Below are 15,493 nucleotides of genomic sequence, written 5' to 3' on the forward strand. Positions count from 1 at the left end.
CTCAGTGACGCTCAGGAGCAGCTACCTGCAGTGAGAGAAGGGTGCATTTAGAATGGACTGTTGGCTTTTCCTAGAGCATTAGCTGCTGTGTTGTGATAAGGATGAAAACAGGAAAAGAAGATTAGACAGCCCCTTCTCCCTACCTTTGAATTAGACATATATTCTCTCTGAATACTCCAGCACATATTTAATCATATATTACAGTATTTACCTTTTTACTTGAACTCCGCCTGGGCTGTGACTAGTAGAGATAGCTAATTCCCACATATCTCAAAATTTTAAAAGGATCACTTTGGTGATCCTTGGTAATAGGATCACTTTGATTATGTTTGGAATTTTTCTTCTATTTGAGTACTACTTTTTTATTCAAAAAGTCTTTTGTGAATTTTAATAATCTCAAAAGATTAGAGTGATAGCTGAAATCAAAAGAGCTCTCAATGTAACATCTGCATATTTCTAATTGTCCTTCTCCCCTTCTCCATACAGAACATAAGGACTGGAGCATTTGAGTCTGCTCCTGATTGTGTTCATGATTACAGTTCTGTGCCTTTGCTTCCCAACTTCTCTCACATTCTTTGAGTCTAAGGCACTGGGGAAAGGTGCAGGCATTGTCATTAATTTGGGTTAACACTAATGTCCATGTTTATTCCCAGAGCACAGGGAGACTTATGGAAGAAGGGGATATAAAAAGGACCCGGAGGGGACAGGAGCCACACAAGGAGACCAACAAAGCCAAAGGGGGGGGGCAGGATCCAGGGGGGACTGCAGAGACTGATGCATCAACCAAAGACCATGCATAGAGAGGATCTAGACCCCCTGTCAGATGTAGCACATAGACAGTTCAGTTTCCATGTGGGCTCCCTATTAAGAGGAGAAGAGATAGTCTCTGACATGAACTCGATTATCTGATCCTTGATCACTTTTCCCTGGTGGGAGTACCTAGCCAGCCCACAGAGGAAGAGGGTCCAGGCACTTCTGATGGGACCTGATAGGCTAGGGTCAGCCTATAGGGGAGGAAAGCTTCCCCTATCAGCGGACTAGGGAAGAGTAATAGGGGAGGAAGAGGGAAGGAGAGTAAAACAGGGAAGAGTTTAGGAAGGAGGCTACAACTGGGATACAAAGTGAAAAATTGTAAATAATAATAATAATTATTTGACAACAACAAAAAAGTTAACACAGGTAATTAGTTAAACAGGTAATTAGCTTCATATGGCATTTCCATAAAAGGAAATTTCATATTCCAGTTTTGTTGTGCTACTGCTGCTGCTGCTGGCATTCTTGTGTCGTCCTGGGCCTTGCACATGCTCTGCAAGCACTGTGCCATTAAACTAGCCTCATGCCTCTTAGTTTTCGTCTTTAATGGTTTTATACTTGAATACAATTTGGTCCCATTGCCCCGTTACTCTTTCTCATTCTCCTTCCACTGAACTTCTTCCCAACAAATCCCTTTCCTATTTTCATAACACCACTGAAAAAACGACTTCCCCTTTCCACATTTGTTAATTAGAATGAATAAGTACTCACTGTTGTCTTATTATTGAAAAGACATTGCATTTAGTCAGTCTCTTAACATAGTTATCCTTGAGAATAAATTATTCTTGAGTCTTATAGCTGGGACTCTCAGTAAAAAATGAACACCAGAATTCAGATGTTTAATTTTAAGTGTAGACATTACTTAGAATGAAAAAAAACAGAAGAATTAATTACAGAAAACAGTCGGTTGCTTTTGTGTTTTAATTTCTTGTTGTTGTTGTTTTACTTGTTTCTGAATGCTCATTTTGTTATAATGCCAAGAATGTGTTTTTGCTTCATGGTTATAATAAATTTAAATCTTAATTTCAGCTAATGAGTAAAGAGTCTCCTGTCTCTGCTGGAAATGATGCCTATGTTGATCTTGATCGCCAGGTATGTAATTATCTTTATTAACGCAATTATTGAAACAGATAAATTTCAGATTTCAGTGAGAAAATGCAGTTGAAGTTGCTTATGGACTACATTAATAAAATTTTATATTTTGCATAAATTTAAGGACTTAAGCTTCTTTGTTAATTATAATTAAGCTTAGACTTGTATTAAAAGTAGTACTGCATGGGCCAGTAAGATGGCCAGCAGCCATCTCAGCACCTACTGAGCAGCAAGGGCATTTGCTGGCAAGTTGAGGAACTGAGTTTAATCCCTAGACCCACTTGGCAGGAGGACAGAACACAATCCCTGCGATTATTCTTTAACGTCTGTTTGCAATCCTAGTGAGCATGTGCGCACACACACAGAGAAATGAATTAACGTGGCACAGAAGAAAAATGGTAGTCTTGCACAGCCCACTTTAAAACAAGGTCCTTTAATTTACAGTAATCCCTGTTTTCTAGTCATGGTTTTTCTCCTTGTTCCAGAACTTGATTCGTAGACCAGGCTGCCCTTAAACTGACTGCCCTGCCTGTGACTCCTGAGTGTTGGGACTAAAGGAGTGTGCCAGCACATGTGACTGCTAACAAATGTATTTGAGAAAGAACTTTGCGATGTATTTTTAAGAATGAAAGGCTTTTGCAATCAGTTTTTAGTTTAAAGTATTCTGCATGAGAAGAAATCTTTGTATCTTTTGCTTTTCCTTATTTTTGGCTCAGGGTTTCTAAATGTTATATAAAGTCTTTGGACATGATATAATTTTAACTGAAGCTATAATTTGCCTTTCTCTTTGTGGAATTGTTTCTTTGCGGTTGTGGGTGAATTTTTGTTTTTGTATCTTTATTAAACATAGGTTTATATATATGAAATAAAGAGACATTTTTTAAATTTAATCAATGTTTTTGTAATTTGCTAACTTAGAATTTATTATAATAAGGAATTTGACATAGAAATGTTTTTTGTTAAGAATCAGAATAATCTGGGTGTATTGGCATGCTTTTTAGTCCTTGTACTCATAAGGCAGAGCCAGGCAGATCTCTCTGTGTGTTTGAGGCCAGTCTGGTATATGTAGGGGATGTCAGGCCAGCCAGAGTGAGACCCATCTCAACAAGAAAAGAAAAGAAAAGAAAAGAAAAAAGTGTCTTATCTTCAGTCTTTACCGAGAATGTTCTTAATTCCCTCTACATAAAATAAAAGTGTTTTAATTCTGTGTTACACCTACATAATGTCTTCATTTTGTATTGAAATATTTCTTATGCTTTTTTTTGTTTGTTTGTTTGTTTGTTTCTAACTAGTTGAAGAAAACTACAGAGGAATTAAATGAAGCTTTGTCAGCAAAGGAAGAAATTGCTCAAAGATGCCATGAACTAGATATGCAGGTAAAAGGCCCCTGTGTTTTGTACCACCACAAAGACCATCAAATGCACTGGGGATTGTCACATGACATGGTGTATCCTAATTAGAACAAAAGAAAAACAAGTAAATAGGCTCTGATTTAGAAGAGTATGATGGATAAAGATGCTGCCTGTCTTTTTATAATTTAATTAAGCTCATTATAAATGGATATTAACAAAGAAAAAAAGAGAAGAGATATCAATGTTTGAGCCTTCGTGTTGTGCCAGTAAACTCACTTTTAGTGGGGTGGGAGCCTTTTTAATTTGTATGTGTTGTAGGCCACTGGGGAACTTTACCTGCAGAAGTTAGAGGAAAATGCCGAGGGTCCTGCTGCTCTGTCACTGCCCACCTTATTCATTTGAGGCAGGGTCTCTTAACAAATTAGAAACACAGGGTTTTGGCTAAGCTGGCTGGCCAGCAAGCTCCAGGATCTACCTGTCACAGCCCCTCAACACTGGCGCTGTAAGCATGCATGGCCACCTGGCTTTTTCTGTGGGTTTGGATAATTGAAGGATTTTGTATTGTTATCTGAGAGTTTGTATTTTCAGTCACAAGTATCTGAGACTTTGTGTTTAACAGTTAATTCAGTCTTTTTAAATTCTATCTCTTGTCATGAGACTTGATAATTTTGAGGCTTGAATTTGCATTCACTTGGTGACTCTTGATGATGGTCTTTCTGTGTGCTCATTTAGCATCTGTACATCATTGGTGAAGTCTCTTATTTAATGTGAATAAAGCCAGATACAGTGGCCTAGACCTGTGATCCCAGCATCTTAGAAGGCATATGCAAGAGTTTCACTTGAGCCCAGCAATTGAAAGTTCCTGAACAATGAAGAAGATCTTATCTCAAAATAAATAGAAATTAATTTTTAAAATCTTTTTTTAAAATTGTTTTGCATAAATAACATTCAAAATAATGTAGATGTTTTCAATAGAGTGATTGTCCATACAAGGTGGTACTGAGCAATGAGAGGCAGGCAATTCTACAGCAGACTGAGGCCAGCCTGGTCATAGTGAGGTCAGCCAGGGCTACATAGTAAGAACCTGTCTCAAAAGCAGACAGATGTTTTAATTCATAATGGTAATTCACAAGAGTTTGAGTTGAATAACCACTGTTCTACTTCCAACAGGTTGCAGCTCTGCAAGAAGAGAAAAGTAGTTTATTGGCAGAAAATCAGATATTAATGGAGCGACTCAATCAGTCTGATTCTATAGAAGATCCCAACAGTCCAGCAGGAAGAAGACATTTGCAACTTCAGACTCAGTTAGAGCAGCTGCAAGAAGAAACATTCAGGTAAAAGGGAACTCCTTACAACCTAGTTTTTAAGTTTTAAACAGTCTTTTAAAGCTAACTACACATGGCAGGATGGCTCTGCCAGTAAACTTGATGCCTGCCACCAAGCCTGACCACCTCAGTTCACTCCTCAGAACCCACATGATGAAAGAAGGGAACCAACTCCAACAAAAGTTGTCCTCTGTCACACACACACACACCCGTTAAGAATAAAGGTTTAGAGCTTGTGGGTAACTACAGACTCCAGTAACTATATAAGAAAAACAGTTTCCCAAAGTCTTCCCACGCATCTGAAATGTCTTCACACCTAGGAAAATTCCATCAAAGCTATGTACTGTGAAGGCACTCAGCTGCAAAGTAACAGTGAGTGAAGGGAAAAAAGTCAAGAACCAATTCTACATCCTCATAGCTGTTCTACTAGTACCTGCCCAGGAGCTTTGTGGAAAGCAAAAACATTGAGAGAAAGCAGGAAGAATGCTAGTAAAGTACCGAAGGTAAGTTGATGTAATCAGAAAATGAGAAGCTAAGGGGCTACAGAGATGGCTTAGCACTCCAGAGCTCTTTCGTTTTTCACAGAGGACCTGTATTTGATCTCTCACAACCATGTGTCACTTGAGACCCAGGGGATATGATGCCCTCTTCTGGCCTCCACAGGAACCAGGCACACACGTGTACACAGACATTCATGCCCTCAAAGCATCCATACACATGAAATTATTTTTTAATTTTAAGTTAAAAAAATAAAATATGAAATTGACCCCCAAATCTAAAATCATTTTTAGTAAAACAAATTGCTGTAGTAGATAAAGTTGGATTTCAGTTTTAACATTTTATAATATACCAACATAGTTTCAGGAGAAGTGAAAAACTTAAATGTTAAATTTTAAAACATTAAAAATGCTGTCAGAAAATGTACGATTAAATGGAAAAAAATTCAAAATGTTTACTAAAAGCAAAAGCTATGAAGTGTAAGATTCAATTGAACTAAATAAAATTTACAGCTATTCATTAAATACTTATATAAGAAAAATTGAAAGTAAGTAGTCAACTGCATAGAATACTTTGGACAGGAGAGAGGAAGGACCTTGTATTTCAAAGGAAGATTGTATACCAAGTAAACAAGTATGTTTAATTAGATCTGGAAATAGTATTAACCCATATTTGGAGAAAATAATGTGAACAGAAATAAGACTGGACAATAGGTCCCCAAAATGTTGACATTAGTTTATGTAGGTCTTACTATGGCTTTTCTTGATATATATATTCTTTTTTTATTAAATTTTGATTTTTTTTATATTGCAGTTTATTCACCTTGTATCTTAGCTGTAGCCCTCTCCCTCATTCCCTCCCAATCCCACTCTCCCTCTCTCATCTCCTCCCATGCCCCTCTCCAAGTCCACTGATAGGAGAGGTCCTCCTCCCCTTCCATCTGACCGTAGCTTATCAGGTCTCATCAAGACCGGCTGCATTGTCCTCCTCTGTGGTCTGGCAAGGCTGCACCCCCCTCAGGGGGAGGTGATCAAAGAACCAGCCACTGAGTTCATGTCAGAGACAGTTTCTGTTCCCATTTCTAGGGAACCCATTTGGATACTGAGCTGCCATAGGCTACGTCTGAACAGGGTTTCTAGGTTATATTCATGAATGGTCCTTGGTTGGAATATCAGTCTCACAAAAGACCTCTGTGCCCACATTTATTGGTTCTGCTGCTCTCTTTGTGGAGCTCCTGTCCTCTCCAGGTCTTGCTAACTCCCCCTTCTTTCATAAGATTCCCTGCACTCTGCCCAAAATTTGGTTATTTGTCTCAGCATCTGCTTTAATACACTGCTGGATAGAGTCTTTCAGAGGCCCTCTGTGGTAGGCTCCCATCCTGTTTCCTGTTTTCTCCTTCTTCCAATGTCTGTCCTGTTTGTCTTTCTGAGTGGGGATTGATCATCTTACCAAGGATCCTCCTTCTTAGCTTCTTTAGGTGTATAGATTTTGGTACGTTTATCCTATATTATATGGCTAGGATTGAGTGTATACCGTGTGTGTCTTCCTCCTTCTGGGATACCTCAGTCACGAATGATCTTTCCTAGTTCCCACCATTTGCCTGCAAATTTCATGATATCCTTGTTTTTAATTGCTGAGTAGTATTCCATTGTATAAATGTACTACAATTTCTATATCCATTCCTCCATTGAGGGACATCTGGGTTGTTTCCAGCTTCTGACTATTCTGATTATTACGAATAAAGCTGCTATGAACATGGTTGAGCAAATGTCCTTGTTGTGTACTTGAGCATCAAGCTTGAATAAAAAATGACTGCCCATACATGGGGCTTTAAAGGATGTTATGTCCATTTTTTAGAACAAAGACTCTCTTATACCTACAATATTCTCAACCAACTTTTTGTATATAGCTCAAGAGTCACTTGCTGAAGAAAGCCCTTAGTTTAAAAAAAAAAAAAAGTATCTGAGAGGACCATTTGGAAAACAAAAAAAGAGAGCAAGGGGAGGAAAACAAAAAGGAGAGCAAGGGGACAAAAGAAAGCAATTGAAAATTCATGAGTCAAGTAGTTAACTTGCATGTACAAAATTTAAAATGTTAAAATGAAACCCATTGATAAAAGAACCACATCATTTTCTTCTCTGAAAACAAAAAGGACTGCCATCTGCTCTGCCCCTGACTGATAGAAGAACACCACCACACCAACAAGGTGTCTTTCTGCCCATTGCCAGAGGGGTTAAACCTGTTTTCATGACATATATGGGTAGAGTTTATGGCTACACAAGTAAGAAACATGTTCAAGAAGAATGTATTTATGTGCTTTTTCTTTTTGTTTTCTTTCATTCTTCTAAGGAGAATTATAAGACACTAAATAGAGCTTTTTAACTATTTTTATCTATTTGGTTACAGACTAGAAGCAGCCAAAGATGATTATCGAATACGCTGTGAGGAGTTAGAAAAGGAAATCTCCGAGCTTCGGCAACAGAATGATGAACTAACCACTTTAGCAGATGAAGCTCAGTCTCTAAAGGATGAAATAGATGTTCTCAGGTAAACAGTGTCCCTTCACTGGAATATTAGGACCGCCAGTCCACCCTACAACACAGGTGCGCGCACACACACACACACACACACACACACACACACACACACAGCTCCGTCTCAGATGTTAAAAACTCTGACATCTCTGCGCATATGTGTGCTTAAAATTAAAGTTCAAATGAATATAATAACTAACTTCGTAAACACTTAAGTTGATATGACAAATGAGTATCAAATCAATGTTAAATACCTGTGGCTATAAATTCACACTTGTCCAGCACTGGCTGTTACTTCCTGCTGCTCTTTAATTCTGAGCCCTCTAATCCTTTGGCCTTTGGCTTAAATACTGGCTTCATTTCTTTGCTGGCCATTTTCTCCTTCTCTTCATATATTCTCTGTGTAGGTACCTGAGTACCTCTGTGTTAGGTGCTCTGCCAGCACCCACAACTCCAGGCATCTATAAGCTCTAGCACACTTTGTCCTTCAAGGCAAAATTCCATGCATACTTCCATGCTTGTGCATATGTGGCTGCAAACTTGCTCCCTTAGCTACAGCTGAAACACCAACATCAACTCTTGAACAGGTGGACCTCTCTCATCTTACTGTCACCATTCTGTTTCTTTCACAATGCCATGTTCTGTAATTTAGTCCTGTTACAAATTAGGGATCTTTTCTGTTACCCCTGGCCTACTACTCACCAGTACATGGCTATCTCCCACTTCTCTTATAGCTGCTAAATATTTTTATAATTTTTACCACCTGTCTGCTACCCACCACACTCCATTGCTTAGACTCACTAGATGGCCTTGGGTCCTACTACTGAGAGGGAAGCTACCATGCCTTGTTAGTTCTCTGTGCCTCTTTGCATTCACACCCATCTCTCTTCTTTTTTCTTCTAGTACTAAGACCCTCACTGCTGACATTCTCAAGCATTCTTGCCTACACAGGGGCTATGTTGCATCAAGTATTAATTTCTCTTGAATCTTAAACACACACACACACACGGGTATCTTCAATATTTTTTTAAGATTACAGAAGTTAAAATTTATACTCTACTCAATCCCCTAAAATCTGCTACTCCCTACCTCCGTTCCTCTACTGAAACCTTTACTGAGGTTTCATAATAACGTAGTAGTTGCCAAATCATTTAAACATCTACTTTTGTTTTACTTCTCTGCTAAATGTCATTTTGCTGGTTTCCCACCCCCCTGTTTTTTTTTTTTGTTTTTTTTTTTTATGTTTTTGACATTCTTAATGACATGTTTTTTTTTTTTTTTTATAATTTAAGTTAGGATTTTTTTCCTTAATCTAACAAAACCTAGATTCACTTTAGGTTTTATGATTTAATATATATATAAGTCCTGGCATTGTCTCCTATTTTAACATTATCTGAAAAGCTCTACAGCTTTACAGTGTGTGTTTCTGACCAATTTCCCATTCGTTTTAGACACTCTTCTGATAAAGTATCTAAACTAGAAGGTCAAGTTGAGTCTTATAAAAAGAAGCTGGAAGACCTTGGGGATTTGAGGCGGCAGGTTAAGCTCTTGGAAGAAAAGAATACTATGTACATGCAGAACACTGTCAGTCTGGAGGAAGAATTAAGAAAGGCTAATGCGGCCCGAGGTCAGCTTGAAACATACAAGAGACAGGTAAGAGAACACAAGCAGAATTCTTGGTGCTGCCTAGCAAGGGCTATACCACAACACATAGCTTTATAAAACTATCCATCACTTCTAGGTCTTTCTGCCAAAATCAAGTGACTACTCTACCAAGTTTTGTTTTTGTGATTTGTCATAGTCACTATGAAGACAAACCATGACAAAGGAAACTCCTATAAAAGAAAATATTTAATTGAGGGATTGTTTGCAGCTTCAGAGGCTTAGTCCATGGAGCATGGTGAAACATAGGCAGACATGGTGCTGAAGAAGTAGCTGAGATTTCTACATCCTGACCTGCAGACAGCTGGAAGAAAGAGTGATGAGGGGCCTGGCTTAAGCTTCTGAACTGTCAAAGCCCACCCCCCAGTGGCATACTTTCTCTTGCAACTCCACACCTCTTAATCATTTTAATCCTTTCAAAAGTTCCACTCCTAGGTGACTAAGCATTCAAATATGTAAGTCTGTGGAGGACATTGTTATCCAACCACGAAATGATTCTTAACTGAATCTATATTTATTTCCTTTTTATTACATTTTATTTATTTGGTTGCAGGGCTCATAAGTGTGTCTCAACATGCATATGGAGGCAGTAGGACAACCTGCAGGAATCTCCTCTGTCTTTTCACCATGTGGGTTCTGGATATTGAAGTCAGAACATCAGGCTCTTCAGCAAGTGCCTTTATCCTATACATCATGACTGGCTGCCAAGATTCTTTGGTGGATATATTCTCTTCTCAGTACTTTATTATAAAAGTTTCAATTATACAGCAAACTTAAGGAACTTCATGATATAATGAACTTGAATATGAATGAAATTATGCAAAATAAGTACAGCTAAAAATTATACTTCTTAAAACATGCAATATGAAATGAGCAGTAATATGTTTAGAGGAGAAAGTAGAAAGAAATGGTGAATATTATTTGAAGGAAAAAAAATCACTGAACTCTTTTTGAACTAATAAAGCATATCTGATTTAGAATTAAAAGAAAATTCTAGAAATACAGTGAAACTGCATAAAACATTAGTTCTCTGTACCTATTCATGATCAGATTCTTTTTAAAAAATAATTATTTTTATTTTGTGTGCATTCGTGTTTGCCTACTTGAGTGTCTATGTGAGGATGTCAGATCCCCTGAAACTGGCATTACAGACAGTTGTGAGCTGCCATGTAGGTGCTGGGAATTGAGCTCAGGTCCTCTGGAAAAGCAGCAAGTACTCTTGACCACTGAGCCATCTCTCCAGACCCCATATATTAGATAATTAATATCCTTTTTATGGCATTTTTCTTTCTACAAGTCCTCTGTGTGTGCTGTAGTCATAGTCTCACATTTGTAAACGTGTATGTACTTCTTCTGCCTCCCCTGTGTTAAGGAAAGACCCTAGTGTCTTGTGTGTACTAGGCAAGCATTCTACTTCTGAACTAGATCTCTCCCCTTTGGTGTTTCTAAAACATGGTCTTCTTGTGGACCTTAACTAGACTTGCCCTGGAGCACAGCCTGTACTTGAATGTGCAGTCCTTCTGCCACTGCCTATTGAGTGCTGGGATCACTGACATGCACTCTTTTTTCTTTTTTTTTAAATCTAATATATATGTTATATTTGACAATTTCAATCTGGAATACTTGGTGAAATTATAAAACTGTAATTACTGGTAATATTGCCTGCTGATTCTTATTAATTATAGCTTATTTTCATTGCCTGCATAATTTCAGTCTTGCTCATTCATTAGTTCATTTGGGAATCATGAAAGTCCTGAGTTGTGTTTTTTTTTTCCCTCCAGTCAGTGTATCTGTTTCCTCAAGCCATGTTTTCCAGCATTAACAAGAAGAACTACTTCCATTGCCTGTGTTTGCATTTCCTAAACAAAACAAGTAGTGAAGATTAAAACACAAATCTGTATATCAACTGGCCAGGGTCACACATTTCCATAGTATTTCCATTTAAACCCATAGCACTCATTTTTCTTGCCTGCTAATAAGTCTTTCTCCCTTCCTTCTAAGACAGAGTTTCGCTAGGTAGCCCTGGCATGTCTGGAATTTATAGAGATCTGCCTGACGCTCGCTGCCTCTTGAGTGCTGGGATTAAGTTTGCACCACCATACCCAGATATTTTTTTGGTTTATTTTGTTTCTCTCCCCTTACTCTTCTTTTTCACAGCCAGGACTATTTAATAACCACTCAAAGCCCTTAACTCAAAGCTCAAGGACCCTCTGATTGACAACTAGCACCTCTCGTTATCCACAGCCGCATGCACATCCCACTGAAGTTTTAGCCTCTTGCAAGACTGACTGTGTAGTTATATCCTCTCTAGCATTCCTTCCTATCTTTCCTTCTTGCTTCTTTCTTATTTTTTTCTGTTTTTGTTTTTTGTTTGTTTGGGTTTTTGTTGTTGTTGTTGTTGTTTTGGCTAGAAATAAAAGCCCCTATAGATTGTTTAGTGATTGTTATCATAATTCTAGATGACTAGTTTAGGAGCCTATCTTATCTACACAGATTTTAATTCCTATTTCTCTGCCTCCTCTTAGACTGATGGATTATATACATTTATTTAACTATTATGGGGATAGGGTTTTCATAAACCTGCAGAAGGTAACGGTGTCTTTTTGAAATGTGCTTTGTTTAGTTTGGAACGGGCCATGCGGAGCATTACTTAAGGGCCTTTACACTAACGTGCATACACTCTACCACTAAGCACATCCTACCACCTTGATGATCACGTCTAATGTTTCAACTTACAAAAATTGAGATTTTATCTCATTTTTATATTTTATATCAGGTTGTAGAGCTGCAAAATAGATTATCTGAAGAATCAAAGAAAGCAGATAAATTAGATTTTGAATATAAGCGACTAAAAGAAAAAGTTGATGGTCTTCAGAAAGAAAAGGATGTGAGTATGTAATAGGCATTTTGCTTTTCAGAAGTACTAAAATTAAGGCTGGAATTTAATTCATTTTGACAGCATTAATTCCTTCTATTTTTTTAATTGACTGTTCTACTTTTAGGTCACATCTTTCCTCTTTTTCTCAAAAATAAAGGGATAGTTTTCCTTCAGTTTTGACTTATTTAATACACATATATTTTTATCATTAGTCTTACACCTTTTTGCTCTTGACTTCCTACATGTGTAGCTTTCTGTTTTCTGAGGAGTAGTATGGAGGACACTGCTGCACTACTGTTTATCATATTTTTGCTTTTCACAGTTTGTGAGTATTTAGTCTTCATCCTGAGCCTTTAATGAAAAGAATGTTAATAAAATGGTTAAGGACAGACTAGTTAGCCTTGTGCCTCATGATTAAACATGAACAGCATGTTGCCTTGCAATAAGATGTTTAGTATTGTAAAAATAAAAAAGACAGTCATTTCCATCTGTTTCTACTCTCATGATCTCTCCATAAAAGATCAAAACTAAAAGTAAGCCCCTGTTCTTTGTTGTTTATCTTCCTGCATTAGGCTTAGACTAGTGCTTAGTACATTTGTAGATCTGACCTTGTTTTTATGTTCCTTTAGAGGTTGCGAACAGAAAGAGACTCTCTGAAGGAAACCATTGAAGAGCTTCGTTGTGTGCAGGCTCAGGAGGGGCAGCTCACCACTCAAGGTAAAAATCTTTGTAACCCAAGTAACCTAGTTCTAGTACCAATGAGAATGTTGGGTTCACTTTAAGACAATTGCAACAGCAGATGAAAGTGAAAAATTGGTCAAACAAAATAAATTGAATTATATTTTTTAACTGTTAACCAAGATCTTAACAGGCTATGGTTGGGGAATTAGATTTACTTCACATCTTTAAAACAGCTTTGTAATCTCTTGAGTTTTAAGTCAAAATCATCTGGGAACCTGGACACTTTTATTCTGAAAAATTTCTCATGGTTTCTTTTAAAGTATATTAAACTTTTCAAGTCAATGGTTTCTACAAAAAGTAGAATCATTAAGAAACTTATATTTGGGGCTGGAGAGCCTCTTTGGCGAGAGCCCTGGCTACTCTTCAGAGGACTTTTCTGACCAAGGCTGAAAGACTGAAAGCAGTACCAATCTGTGGCTCTAATGTACATATTTAGTAGGCGTTTGACAGGCATATCAGACCCATTTAGCAAAACAATAGCAGTAGCTTCCCCACTAGAACTTATGACTTCTTACCTACCAAGGCATGGGTTTTGTCCAAGTTACAATCTAGACTTGAAGTCCCTTCTCATGACCAGGGCCTTAAATCCAACCAGAAAGCAGTTGTTTACCCCATTGTAGCCATGCCATTACCTTACCAGTGGCTCATGTTGCCTGACAGGTTCATCATAGAGCACACAATATCACAGCTGAGGAAGACTATTGATGATCATTTTCCCCCAGTAGTCTGCATGGCATTTTCTCACACTGTGAGTGCTACTAAGCAGGGAAGACACTTCCAGCTCAGTTACAGCTTCATTGCTCTATGTCTTACATCCAAAGCGTATGCTGTATTTACCAGAGGGATCTTACCATCGAGCTCTGGAGAGCAGTCAACAATAGTGTGCTGTCTCCCTGCCAGATAGTTTAAAGGCAAGGGTTTTGTGGGGGGTTTTCCCCCCTTGGTCTCCCTGTCAGATAGTTTAAAGGCAAGGGTTTTGTTTGTGGGTTGTGGTTTTTTTTTTCTTTATTTGCAAGCATGCATATGTATACTTGTGAGATTAATACATAACTAAGGACACAGGTAGGCCAAGAGAGGGTGCCAGATCGCTCAGCACTAAAATTAAACAGATGATAACAGGACACCCAAGCTTGTTGTATTGGTGCTGGCAACTAAACTCACACTGGAACATCTCTCTACTCCTATTTTATTTTATTGTATCAGTAAACTGACAAAGTAGCAGATTTCCTAGTGGCTTTTTATACGTACTTTGTTTTAGTTTATGCCGGAAGTCTCACTGCCCACATCTCTTCTTCACTCTCTTCATCCCCAGTATTCATCTCACATGTGTTCACTACCTTCTCTCACTTAAAGCCTCTCAGTTTTCTATAGGCTGATTTAAATTCCATTGTGTATATGCCCCATGTTTTCACTGTCTATCATCTGATAGACCTCTAGGCTGCCTGTATTTCTTCGCTGTTGGCAACAGAGCAACTGTAAACATAGTGTGCACATATCTTTGTGGTAGGATGGAGGATCTTTTGAGTATATGCCCAGGAGTGATAAAGCTGGATCATATGGTACTTCTGTTTTTAGTTTCTTGAGGAACCTCCACACTGGATTTCCATAGTAGCTGTTTCAGTATACACCAACAATGAATAAGGTCTACCCTTCCCCATGTCCTCATCACCATTTGTTGTCATTTGTTTTCTGAATAATAGCAAGTCTGACTGCAGTGAGATAGATTCTCAAATAATTTTAATTTGCATTTTTGATGGCTAATAACCTCAAACACTTTTAAAATGTTTACTGGTCATTTTGTTTGTTTGGTGGTTGCCTGTTTTGTTGTTGTTCTGTTTGTTTTTGTTTTGTTAAGAATTCTCTGTTCAATTTCTCAGTTGATTTTTTAAAGTTAGGTAGTCTATTTTCTTGAAAGTTAGTCTTTTATATTTTTTATATATTCCAGGTGATAATTTTTGTTAGATATAGAACTAGCAAAGATTTCTCTCCTGTTCTGTTGATATCTACTCAGTTAGCTGTTTCTTTTTTTATACAAAAGCCAAGGTCCCATTTGTCAACTGTAGGCCTTATAACCTAAGCAACTATATAAATTTCTTACTTAAGCTTGTATTTTCTAGAGTCCATATTCTAGTTTTCTGTTCAATATATTTCTTCAGTGTTTCAGAGTTTTCATTGTAGAGCTTTTTCTCTTCCTTGATTATGTTTATTCCAAGATATTTTTTGTTTGTTTGTTTGTTTGTTTGTTTGCTTGTTTTGAAGCTAATGTGAATGGGTTGTTTCCGTGATTTTTTTTTCTTCAGTGTATATATCATTGATGTGTACAAAGGCTACTCATTTGTGTATGTTAATTTTGTATCTTTCCACAATGCTGAAAGTCTGTGAGTTTTCTGGTGGAGACTTTAAGATCTGCTTTGTTTTGTTTTGTTTTTTGTTTTTTGTGGTTGTTGTGTGGTTTTGTTTGATTTTGGATTTTGGTGGAATGGAGGGGATTTCTCTGTGTAACAGGTCTGGTCATCCTGGAACTTGATTTGTAAACCAGGCTGACTTCCAACTCACAGAGATCCACCAGTCTCTGTCTCTCAAGATTTAAAAAAAAAA

The 15,493-nt window shown here is 37.7% G+C and overlaps 1 protein-coding gene across 1 annotated transcript in view; it reads left to right on the forward strand.

The window, feature by feature from the left end:
- Hook3 (hook microtubule tethering protein 3) overlaps positions 1-15,429 on the forward strand; it is a 64,117-nt gene extending 48,688 nt beyond the window's left edge. Inside the window, exons 7-14 of the mRNA XM_055593349.1 lie at positions 1,843-1,905; positions 3,198-3,281; positions 4,428-4,591; positions 7,487-7,627; positions 9,066-9,267; positions 12,053-12,163; positions 12,784-12,871; positions 15,401-15,429. Of these exons, the coding sequence (XP_055449324.1) occupies positions 1,843-1,905; positions 3,198-3,281; positions 4,428-4,591; positions 7,487-7,627; positions 9,066-9,267; positions 12,053-12,163; positions 12,784-12,871; positions 15,401-15,429 (882 nt within the window). The remainder of the gene's footprint in view (positions 1-1,842; positions 1,906-3,197; positions 3,282-4,427; positions 4,592-7,486; positions 7,628-9,065; positions 9,268-12,052; positions 12,164-12,783; positions 12,872-15,400) is intronic.
- The last annotated feature ends 64 nt before the right edge of the window (positions 15,430-15,493 follow it).

The sequence above is a fragment of the Psammomys obesus genome, unplaced genomic scaffold (assembly GCF_907164565.1).
Source record: "Psammomys obesus unplaced genomic scaffold, mPsaObe1.curated_primary_1811, whole genome shotgun sequence".
In the NCBI taxonomy this organism is placed as follows: Eukaryota; Metazoa; Chordata; class Mammalia; order Rodentia; family Muridae; genus Psammomys; species Psammomys obesus.